Here is a 12,321-nt window from a genome sequence, read left to right as displayed (position 1 = left end):
TTTTTTGACATTTAGTCTGTCCTAACAATCACTTCAGTTCACTTCAGGGGGTGCCTTAGTGTATTTAATTATCCATCAGTCTGTCCTCAGCGATTCTCGCATACATGACCAACCAGATTAATATATATTGGCCACATTAATAACTATGCTCACAGACATCTATAAGTCCCAATGATTTACTATTTTTGACTGTTCTGCACAATTTCCAGTTGTGGGACTAATAAAGGAATATCTTATTTTATCGGCTGATTTCCACTCCTTTTAACTGGTCTGTAAAATCACACAGCAAAAGACAGCAAAAGGCAGGTTATATTTTGTCATACGTATAAAGTTTGGTCTCATTTTGAACTGGAGCTCAATCATCATGATGTGTTCCAACTTCTTAAGACGTTTTATACTAGTGATTCCACCGTTCTGTTGGTTTTTCAGACATTTACTTGAGAGATAAAGCTTGTAATAAAAAGTATAATCTCTATAAAGAGATATCTGCATATGAATACAGAATCTGTAGGCAACAGAATTATATATATATATATATATATAAATATATAATTTTTTTGTCAGATTAGTATTGCCAATCACACTTTAGCAGCCTTTGGTTGACTGAAGGTAAACAGTCCATGTGAAGAGCAAAAGAGGTGGAACACATATGCCAAAATGCAATCCAAGAACCAATCAGCTACCGTATGATGACTATTTAGCTTTTAAGAAACTTTGAGAGTTCAGCTAAATTAAGAAACTGTGAAACAATTTGTTTGTAGTTGTCGTCTCTTAAATCAAACTCCATTCTCACCTCCCAAGCTGCCTATCAGTTAACCTATCTGTAAACAATGAACAGCGCATGGAAGAGGAAAACTGTATGTAAAAACTACAACTTCAAAAGTCCAAACACAGCAGGAAGCAGTACCTGTCTGGAGAGCTGGTGGTAGTACGCTTCTAGATAGACCAGGTATGCTGGAATCACAGTCAGGCTGCTCTCTTTCTGAACTGGATTATCCAGGCTCTTCACAAAACCTTTCAAATGTCCCAACAAGGATGCCTGCAAGCCTGTGACATGACCCCAAGAGACTGGAGGAGGAGGAGGACACTCTTCTCCCTGAGAGCTGCAGAAAAAACAGAGAGGGCAACATGAACAGGTGTATCTCAATACATTAGAATATGATGGAATACATTTCCAGTAGTTCAAATCAAACAGCCCCAACCAAGTATTAAGTCATACAGATGGACATACTTTTCAGAGGCCAACATTTCCATATTAAACATACTTTTTCAAATTTGGTCTTTTGTAATATTCAATTTTTTCTTCATTAAATGTAAGCCATAATCATTATAATTAGATTAAATAAATTAAGACATGAAATGTTTCATTCTGTGTTTAATGTATCTATATAATGTGTAATTTCCATTTTGTGAATTGAATTACAGACATAAATAAACTTTTCTATGATATTCTAATTTATTGAGATGCACCTGAATACATTAGCAGGTAAATATAACATACACATGAATAGAGTCCTGTTCAATAAGAAACCTCATAAAGTAATGCACTGACTGGCTATTTTGCTTTTCATGCTTTAATAAGGTATCTGCAGGGTCTTAAAAAGACTTAAAATGTCTAAAAATTCTCTTAAAATCTCATAAAATGTCTTAAATAAGTATTTGAATGGTCTTAAATGTATTAAGGTATTTTAAATTACCTTACATACCTTTTTAAATTAAGGTATTTAAAACAAATGCGTAAACTCCAGTCTCGCTTTTTAAATATTTCAATTTGAGGTCTTCATTAAATGTAAGCCATAATCATTATAATTAGAAGAAATTAAATAAATTAAGACATGAAATGTTTCATTCTGTGTATAATGGATCTATATAATGTGTTATTTCCCCTTTTCGAATGAATTACTGACATAAATAAACTTTTCTATGGCATTCTAATTTATTGAGATGCACCTGTGGATAGAAAGGAGTCGTGAATTGTGCCATTATTTCATAAAAAGACTTTAACCCATTTAAGCCTAAAACGCCTGTAAAAAATGCCTGTAAAACCTCTGGGCGATTTTAAAATAACCCCCTAAAACCTGAAGTTTTTCTGGAAATTCAACAGAAGTGTCAACGCTTCCACTAAATAACAGATTTTTCAGCCTCTGTAGCAGATAGAAATGGAATTCAAAAAGTATTTGAGAGCTTATACAAATACTATAAAACAACGTATCCGCTTTCCCGGCTTTAATGGGTTAATCCTCATCTGTACCTGACCATGCCGGCCTGTAGCTCCTGGTGGCAACCAGCAGTGTGTGTGACCTGTGTGAGCAGAGAGAGCAGAGCCAGGAGCCGCTGGAGCTGCAGAGGCAACAGAGGATCTGAGGGGGCCAGGACTCTGTGGACTGACTGTAACGCCTTTGCCAAGCCTGGATACAGGTCTCTGTGGGAACATAATGACAGTATAGCGATGGAGCGCTGTGAGAGGAGAGGATTAGATGATGTCAAGCTGCTGTAAGGACTGTAATTAATGAAACTCTTCTATACAGATCCTCTAGCCTGGGTATACCCATACTGCGCGCTTGAATTTCATTTCGAACAACACACACACACACACGCAGACACACACACACAGACACACACACACAGACACACACACAGACAGACACACACACAGACAGACACACACACACACACACACACACACACACGGTAGACTGTGAGCAGCCAGAGTCAGAACATGCTGCAGAAAAACGTTGCAGAAGCAGAATTGAGCATTTTAGTCTCAAAGTAGAGATGGGCTAGTCTGGCTATGTAAACATCAATTTCTGTCGCTCTACATACGTCATCTGGTATAACTGATACGATTGGCTAAGAGCTACGTACAGACGCTTGTGATAGACATTCATAGCGCCCAATAAATGGATCTGGAGGATCATAAACCATGCCTCCTCTAAGAAGAAATGAATGGATGGTTTCCAGACTAATCTCATTTGTGATTACAGATCCTCCATCCTACGATCTGCATTTAAATTACTCTCTACTCCTGAGGAGCGATCTCGGAGGTCAGCTTGGATTTTTAACTTACATATATAATTGGCATGCCTGTCCATAACCGGCTGCCACAGCCCACAGCCTGTAGGCCTCGGTGGTGATCCTGAGGGCCTCGGTCGGTGCCAGCAGCAGCTCGCTGGGCTCAGCACTCAGCAGACAAGGCAGACGCTCCCTCACGCCCAGAGAGTTGAACTGGGTAGAGGAGAGAAAAAGGTGAGCTACAGGTGCATCTCAATAAATTAGAATATCATGGAAAAGTTTTTCTATGTCAGTAATTCAATTCAAAAAGTGGAAATAACACATTATATAGATCCATTACACACAGAATTAAACATTTCATGTCTTATTTTATTTAATGTCTTCTAATTATAATTATTATGGCTTACATTAATGAAGACCTAAAGTTCAGTGTCTCAAAAAAAAAAAAAAATTACAAAAGACCAATTTTAAAAAGTGTGTTTTATGTGGAAATGTTGGCCTCTGAAAAGTATGCACCTGTATGAATGTTTATTCATGTTCAGCTGGGATATGAGGATATAAATTGAAAATATGACATAAAATTGTCTCTTGCTTATAATTTTCCAATATCGTTCCTTTTATTATAGTGTCATAAAAACAGAGGCCGAACTGTGTTATGGCAATTAATTACACTGTCTGAGAGTCAGTGATCTGAGTCAGCAACAAGACTTGAAGTTGGTTCAAGCACATTTTGAAAGAAAGCAGCAGAAATCTGAGTGCGAGCACAAAATGTGAGCATGAGGAGAATAAATCTGAGCACGAGAAGGAGCTGTGTCACTGAAAAGGAATAAAATCATGCTCTCAAACTAATAAATCTATGCTCTTGAATAAAGATAGGATCATTTTTCCATAGTCAAGGCCAGTAACGGTGCAATGGTGTAAAAGCAGCTTTACATATACACAAATAAATCAGAAACTGACATACACAAGAGATTCCATGGTGACACTTACCAGTCTGGCACAGGCGTGTCTGCCAGAAGTGGCCAATACTCTGAGCAGCTTCATGGCGCTGGCCAGCGGGAGGCCGTAAACAGACTGAGGAAGAGGCGATGATGGTGCTGTCCAGGAGGTGGGGAGGAATTCTGACAACACTGTCGCCATCAAGCGAGGACAGTCAAGCACCTGAGAGAGAGATGCGATTTTACTGAAATTGGCCAAAAAAACAAGGTACTCTGCCCCTCCAACCTCCATCTACTCTATTCTCCTCTGTTGATCGGTCCTGTACGACCACATCTATTGCTGGTCTGGTCAGTCCGTCCAGGAGGATCCCTCCTCTGTCTCTCCCTGAGGTTTCTTCTTTTTTTTCCGTAGAGCGGAAGAGGTAGAGCGCTTACCACATGGCCGTGTGCTTGCTGCAGCGGACTCGGGTTCGAACCCGGCCTGAGGTCCCTTTGCTGCATGTCTTCCCCTCTGTCTCCCCCTTTCTATCTGTCTCTATCAAATAAAGCAGTAAAAATGCCAAAAAAAAATCTTTTGTCCTGCCATGTACAGTCCTTTGAGGCAAATCTGTGATTTGTGACTTTGGACTATATAAATAAAATGGACTTAACTTGACAATAATAACCGACTGAACCAAAGCGTGTAGATAAATAGCTGTCTAAGTGACTGTTAGTGCTGCTACCTGGGTGGCAGACAGGGAGGAGTGCCGAGCGATTCGAGCAAGGATCTCCAGGACGTCCTGGACCACTGGAGGAGAAGGTCGAACCACCTCCAGGATGTAACGCAGCCTCGGGAGCAGTTTCATCTTTAACAGACCCTGAACCACAGACAGGAATCGCAAAGAGACAACAAGAATCATTTAAACCTTCATCCACAGAGCTTCTTGATTGCTGCAAATTAACAACTCGTCATACAGCTGAAAAAGCCAAAGAAAGCATGTTAAATGTAAACATCTGTACCTTGACGACATCCTGCAGGGCCACATCGTGGTCGCTCTTCCTCTCCTCCTTCTCTTTCGCCGTCTCCTTCATACATTCAGGCAGACCTTCATCCTCCTCTTCCTCCTCCTCCTGAGCAGATGGCAGCAGAGGGAAGGAGGCCAAGCCGCGAAACCAGGAGAAGGTGCAGTCCAAACACTCCTGAGAGGGCAGACCATTTAGAAATTAACAAGAGGAACTAGGCGTTGGATGGGACACTCCAATAGAAGAACTGAAAGAAAACCACATGTATTATCTGAGTTTTCACTTCTGTTTTTCTGACATATTTTATAATCCTGTGATTCTGCACTGATGCTTTGCAGAATCACAGACTTTAGTGAGTCTGTTTAGATGAGGTAGTTGTCTTACTTCATCCTCTGCACACACAAGGAGTGCTTTAAGAGCTTGCACAGCTGCAGACATCACTCCCTCCACGCCGTCGTCCAGTGCAAAGCGGAGCAGGAAGAGCAGGCCGGCATCGAGCAGAGTGGACAGCATGCTGCCTTTCAGAACGGACTGGTACCCCCCGGCACGGGCCTACAGACCAAGGTTATTATAGTTAACGAAAACTAACAAAATAACGAAAACTAGAATTGTAACAACATTTTCGTTAACTGAAATAAAAATAAAAACTAGAGTTTTAAAAAAAAAGATAACTAACTGAAACTGTATTGTGTGGTTACAAAACTAACCAAAACTAACTAAAATTATAGTGAAAATGTCCTTAGTTTTCGTTTTTGTCAACTTTTTTCATTCATAATTCAGTGTTTCTATTTCAACATGCAGGAACACATGGTAAATGTGTTTACTGAGAGTTGGATGTCTACACTCGAACCAAAATTCAAAACACCCAGAACTGTAAGAGTTAATAACCTTATTGGGGCTAAGATGGATAAACTAAAGGAAATAAACGCAACATTTATTATGACCTCTTTGAATCTGGCACCCAACGTATAGCCCATTACAAAAAAACTAAAACTAACACTAATAAAAACTAAACTAAAACTAAGCATTTTCAAAAAATAAAAACTAAACTAAAACTCCCTCTAAAAACGAACCAAAACTAAAACTTTGAAAACAAAAATTCACAACAAAATTAAAACTAAAACTAATGAAAAATCCAAAACTATTATAACCTTGCTACAGAGTGAAAAAAGCCACATGAGTGAGCGCTGACATGCGACTCTGCAGTGACACAGTCTGTGTTTCCTTGCGTACCTTTGAGATGACGCTGGCCAGAGTGCTGAGAGCCAGAGTCCTCTGCTGGTTGAGCTGACTCCGGGACAGCAGGAAGAGTTCCTGCAGGGAATAACCTGCCCGCTGCAGAGAGATGACAAGAGTCAAATCATTACAGAGAAATACACACAGAGTCCGTCTAAAAAGTGGGATGACACTACCAAAGCTGAAGTGGAGGAAATGTAACGAATGCTACTATATGATAATTTAAAATAAAACCAGAGGAAAACACGGCATTCAAAGAAATAAGAAGGAAAAGTAAAGGAAGAGGAGAAATGGGCCACCATAATGACATTTCAAGTTCAGAACCAGAATCAAGAGTCTGACTTTGCAGGTACTTGGTACTGCTATACAAATATTGAATACTAAAAAGAAATCATGCATACTAGACGTGAAGATGCTTTATACAAAAATGTTTCATAGACAATAAAGATTAAAGACACAATAAATGTAATAATAGTAATAATAAAAGGAGACTTTTACTACTGACCTCAGGCTCCTCTCCATGGTGGTGCAGGCCTAAATGGGTCGGCAGATCCTCGTTGGGTGGAATCAAGGCTCCAGCGAAGTCAAACCGAGCCTGCATGGCCTATCAGCACACAGAACAAAAGGTTGTCAGCTTACACATCTTTTCAACCCACGACCACTTTCCACCCAACACCAAGGCTCTGATCCCACCTGGCATTAACATCCCAACAGGACAGCTCTAACAGGTGTGAATGCACCCGAGATGCACTGAGAGCTGATTCCTCAGACCACATTCAGAGGAAAATGTTGGGTAACGCTTTATAATAAGGTCCTTAATAACCATTAATTAACAAGTAATAAGGCATTGTTCTCGCTTTAGATCCGGTAGTTGCAAAAAGCATAGTTCACTTACAGTTAACTTATAATAGATGAGCAATAAAGTATATTTTAATATCAATAAGCAAACCAAATAAGATTAATAACGGCATGGCAAAGACATAATGGGTGGGTCATGGGTGTTTGTAATGCCATTATTAACACTTATATAAACTTATAAACACACAATAATGTTAATAAGCATCTTGTAAGGACTTACAGGGGCCTTATTACTTGTTAATTAATGGTTATTACATGGACCTTAATATAAAGCGTTACCAAATGTTGTTTATAATGCGTCAGTTAGGAACATACTGACTGATGTTTGCTGACCGTTGTTGTGCTGGTTTAAAAATATTTTAATCATTAGTGAAGTGGCTCTTACTAGAGGTGGGGGAAAACATTTGGTACAGCATAGTATTGCGATATTTTGCGTGGCAATATTATATCGATTCATGGGTGCCAAGTATCGTTATTTAGCATTCCGACAGCTGGCGAGCCGTCAGTATTTTCTCCGTTTTTGTTTTTTTCCGGATGCCTGAGTGTATATATAGTGTACACTTTTAGGAATATACTGGAGATATTGTGTCGGGAAGTTGTCGAAAACAACGCTGCAAAGTTAGGCTTTTTTATGTTTTATTAAAATAAAATTCAGACCAGTCAAGCTGAAAGTTGTGGAAAGTTTGATAAAATGCTGCAGTTGTTGTCGTCCAACATGTTTGATATCTGTTCAGTTCAGTTTGACTGAATACTTTGTTGGTCAGTCTGTGGGTTTGACTCTCATTGAGGAGAAATAAAAAGACTGAAGTGAGATGAATAGACTGAGAATTTTTTTTTGACAAAACAATTCTTGACTGAATTTAATTTTGTGGACACAAAAGACGTTAATTACTGTGGTTTTTGAAACCACAGTAATTAACGTCTTGTCCCATATGTTGAACGACATCATTAAGAGCTGTGACAGTACAGTTAAAGGCTTCTGGACAACATTTTATTTGTTATCTTTGTCTGCATCATATTCTGGAAAAATTTAATAAAAAACACACACTAATTTGGTTCTCAAATCGCATAAGCTGGCCCTGTCTACTCCATCTCAAATGTTTAAAAAGCCAATAACACATTATGAATGCGTCAAACATCTTGAGTGACTTGGTTTGCCTGGAACACATGTTGTGTTTTGTTTTCTTCTTCTTTTTATTTCTGGCAGACTAGTGTGTGATTTAAAAACAACAATGCATTTGATGTTAAAAACAACAATGTATTTGGTCTTTGCACACACAAATTATGTATCAGTTTGCATTAGCATATAGAGTGGGGAAGTGCGCTCCGATCTCAAGTGATCACTCGAGATGCACGTGGAGACGCATTCTAATGCAGGTGGCAACTGCTTAAAACTGTCCACCCACCATGCATGTTAATGCTTGAATGCAAAGCTTGATCAGATGCAAGCAGCAGATGGAAATTAAGAAAATTGCATCTACTAGTATTGTAAGAATTATCTCCTGACCTGCTTGGTCCCTTTCTTTCTGGGTGCAGGCAAGTTTGTCATCCACTCCAGCTTCTCTGGCTCCAGTTTATCCATGTGGACCCATTCCTTCTGAGGCTTCACCGGCAGATCCTCCTCTAACATTCACACACACAGATGGGCAAAAGCAAGATAAGTTACAATGTATGTTTGTTTTTTTATTGGTAATAAAAATCAAAACACACACACACATTCAAAAGAAAACACTCTGGACTCAGAACCCTTTGACCCACATAATGACTGTCTTTGCACAATATGCCATTCGCACAATAATTGATAATAACCATATCATTATCAAGAAAATCGTGGAAAATGTCTAGATATCAGCTCTTATGAGCTATTTTTGTTGGTATCATTATATTTCTCCAAACAAATGTACCTTTAGTTGTGCCAGGCATTAAATGAACAAGAAAGCAAGGGTGGTCTAATAATTTTGTCCATGACTGTATGTCGAACAGAAAACTTCTGCTGCTAATAGTGACTGTCTTGCACCATTACAACCTCTAACTTATGCATAACTTTGCTGCTACTTCTTACATTTACACTGTGAACTCTTTTTCTCTTATTGTTTATTTGTATATGTCTTCATCTGCTGTGCTCTTTATTTATTTATGTCTACTTTAGTGTTAGGATAGCTTTGTCTTTATTAGTACTTTACTATTTACTTTAGTGTTAGAAATTTCTTGTCTTTACTATGGGGATAGTTAGAAATGCAATTTGTATTCCTTTGTACAGTACAGGCCAAAAGTTTGGACACACCCATCTCATTCAATGCGTTTTTCTTTATTTTCATGACTATTTACATTGTGGATTCTCACTGAAGGCATCAAAACTATGAATGAACACATATGGAATTATGTACTTAACAAAAAAGTGTGAAATAACTGAAAACATGTCTTGTATTTTAGATTCCTCAAAGTAGCCACCCTTTGTTTACTAGAATATAAGACATGTTTTCAGTTATTTCACACTTTTTTGTTAAGTACATAATTCTACATGTGTTCATTAATAGTTTTGATGAATTTACAATGTAAATAGTCATGAAAATAAAGGAAACGCATTGAATGAGAAGGTGTGTCCAAACTTTTGGCCTGTACTGTATGTCTGGTACATGTGAAGAACTGGCAAAAAAGCTGACTTTGACTTTAAAGAGACAACTCCAACATGCATCATTATAGTAAAGTCAAAGTGCTGCTACACTCAGTACTCTCAGCACCCATACTACCCACAGTCTGAAGTAAAGTCTGCCTATTACTTCTCAACTTAAAACAAGTTTGGGTTTTTTTCTAAAAATGGAAGGCAGAGGAGGAAATGATCGATCTTTGGCCAGAATAACAGAATGACAAAACCAGCTCTGTTCATTCAGTTTTTTGGGGGGAAATAGATGATGGTATAAATGATGTGCAAGATCTGTCTTCATACGATCCATTAGCAACACTTTCATCAGGACCGAGCATTCTTTGAATGATCTGCAGTAATTGCACTGAGTAGCTACTTCTGGCTCACTTCGGGCCTTTCTGCTAATCACACAAAGTGAAGTCGATGATCAGCCTTATGTCAGGATTTTAGCCATGCAGCAGAAGCATCGCACATCAGTTATACAATTAGAGAGTGGATGCTTGGGAGAGAATCAGTTAGATGAGATGCATCAGGAGGGAGATGAAGGCTGGAGTGGCAGACCGCCAGATGTGATGGACCTGACAATGATACATTCAGGGCTTCTCCCTCAAAAAAACCTCATTAATCAAATCATTTCACAGTCCCAGCAACAAGGTTATAACTTAACAGATGAGAAACAATTGTTCAGATCGTTTACTAAGTTAAAGTACTAATACCAAACTGTGAAAATACTCGAATTAAACAGGATCTCTGCAGGTTTCAACAAGTCACATTTAACACTTTTTAAGACTTTTTTAAGACCATAGTGAATTCAATTTAAGACCCATTTCACATCCATACTGGCAAAAAAAGTACAAAAGACTTGAAGGAAAATCGGAGGCCCGGAATAACTTGCAAAGTTTATGAATTTATTCATAGCTCTTTCACATTAGAATAAAATATAACCTAACTAAAAACACCAGAAGCCTCTCTATTGTGAACTAATATTTGTTTAGAAGTCAAAAACTGAAATATTTAAAAACGGAGACTGAAGTTTATGCATTTGTTATAAATAAAAGTAAACTAAATACATTTTTAAGACCCTTCAAAATCTTATTTAAGACATTTTATGAGATTTTAAGAGAATTTTTAGACATTTTAAGGCCTTGGGTGTTTTAAGACTTTTTAAGACCCAGATACCTTGTTAAAGCATGAAAAGTAAAATAGCCAGTCAGTGCATTACTTTATGATGTTTCTTATTGAACAGGAGTGTATATGTCAGTAATAAAATTCACAAAGTCGAAATAACACATTATATAGGTCAATTACGCACAGAATGTAACATTTCATGTCTTAATTTATTTAATTTATTCTAATTATAATGATTATGGCTTACATTTAATGAAGACCTATACATCAGTGTCTCAAAAAGAAATATTACAAAACATAAAAGTATGTTTAATATGGAAATGTTGGCCTCTGAAAAGTATGTCCATCTATATGACACAAAACCTGGTTGGAGTTATTTGACTTGAATTACTGGAAATGGACTTTTTCATGATATTCTAATGTATTGGGATGTACCTGTACATATTAAGTATAGTGCTCCAAATAGTTTGAATGCTATTGATTTATGCATACCTGCAGCAGCAGAGAGCAGGACAACTGACAAGCTACATGTGATAAAAAGGTTGTTTTTAAATCCATCATACCCGTGACAGCAGGTGGTGGTGTCTCTTCCTCCTCCTCTCCTTCCATCTCTACTTCTTCGGGTCTCTGAAACAGCGCAGCAGCACCGGAGGACTCTGACTCTCTGCTCACATTTTCAAGAGGAAAATTGTCCTCGCTGCTTTCGCCCCGGGGTTGTTTGGATGCGGAGGCAGAGGACGAGACGCTTTGGGCTTTGCGAGACCTTACAAACTCCACCAGTCTCGGATCTGGGAAGCAGAAATAATCGTGTTATACTCAGTGGGACCAACAAGTTAGGATACAAACGCACATCTTCGTCTCAGCATATACTTCCATACCTAAACACAACTCTATAGTTTTGGAGTCTGGGATTTTTCCATGAACAAAGAAGTTGTAACACTGTGAGAATGAGGTTAGATTCACGTGGAAATCTGACTCCCAACTTTCTATAGGAAGATGGGTTTCAGAAATGAATAGCTGTGTTCCACTTGAAAAAATTACATATATACTCAGGAATGATTATAATACTTTTACAGAGATGTGGCAGCCCTATTTAGCATATATGGACACATTGCCAGCTTATATGGTGGATGGGTTGTAGTTTTTGCAAGCTCTTTGTTGTCAGTGCTTATTGTTGTCTTCCTTGCCTCTCGACTGTTTTTTTTATTTATTATTTATTTATTTTTTCTCTCCTCTCGCTTTTCAGTTTGTGGGTGGGTTGGGGAAGGGGTTTTGAGTTGTGTGTTTGTGTTTTCATGTATATCTTGTTGAATTGAAAACTGAAAAATAAAATATTCTAAAAAAATAAAAAGAATTAGGTTAGATTTTTCAGTTTTGCTGTTCCGTTTTCCTGTACCATTTTTAGTAAAATGACCTCCATTTTTGTTGATCTCTTTTGGCTAGATGACTGAAAAACCTGAGTTGTGCTTCAGGAAGAGTACCTTTGCTGAGCTGTAAAATTAC

General features: G+C 38.2%; 1 protein-coding gene across 2 annotated transcripts in view; it reads right to left on the bottom strand.

The window, feature by feature from the left end:
- The window catches only part of rpap1 (RNA polymerase II associated protein 1), a 33,421-nt gene that overhangs the window by 14,971 nt on the left and 6,129 nt on the right, over positions 1–12,321 (bottom strand). For both annotated transcript variants that reach the window (XM_059353039.1, XM_059353040.1), the window contains exons 7-17: positions 11,382–11,606; positions 8,554–8,669; positions 6,694–6,792; positions 6,186–6,287; positions 5,337–5,504; positions 4,950–5,129; positions 4,673–4,807; positions 4,003–4,173; positions 3,068–3,225; positions 2,252–2,422; positions 908–1,103 (exon numbers count right to left, since the gene is read on the bottom strand). In XM_059353039.1, coding sequence (XP_059209022.1) covers positions 908–1,103; positions 2,252–2,422; positions 3,068–3,225; positions 4,003–4,173; positions 4,673–4,807; positions 4,950–5,129; positions 5,337–5,504; positions 6,186–6,287; positions 6,694–6,792; positions 8,554–8,669; positions 11,382–11,606 — 1,721 coding nt within the window. The remainder of the gene's footprint in view (positions 1–907; positions 1,104–2,251; positions 2,423–3,067; positions 3,226–4,002; positions 4,174–4,672; positions 4,808–4,949; positions 5,130–5,336; positions 5,505–6,185; positions 6,288–6,693; positions 6,793–8,553; positions 8,670–11,381; positions 11,607–12,321) is intronic.

The sequence above is a fragment of the Centropristis striata genome, chromosome 16 (assembly GCF_030273125.1).
Source record: "Centropristis striata isolate RG_2023a ecotype Rhode Island chromosome 16, C.striata_1.0, whole genome shotgun sequence".
NCBI classification, from domain to species: Eukaryota; Metazoa; Chordata; class Actinopteri; order Perciformes; family Serranidae; genus Centropristis; species Centropristis striata.
This window is presented reverse-complemented; position numbering and strand designations above follow the sequence as displayed.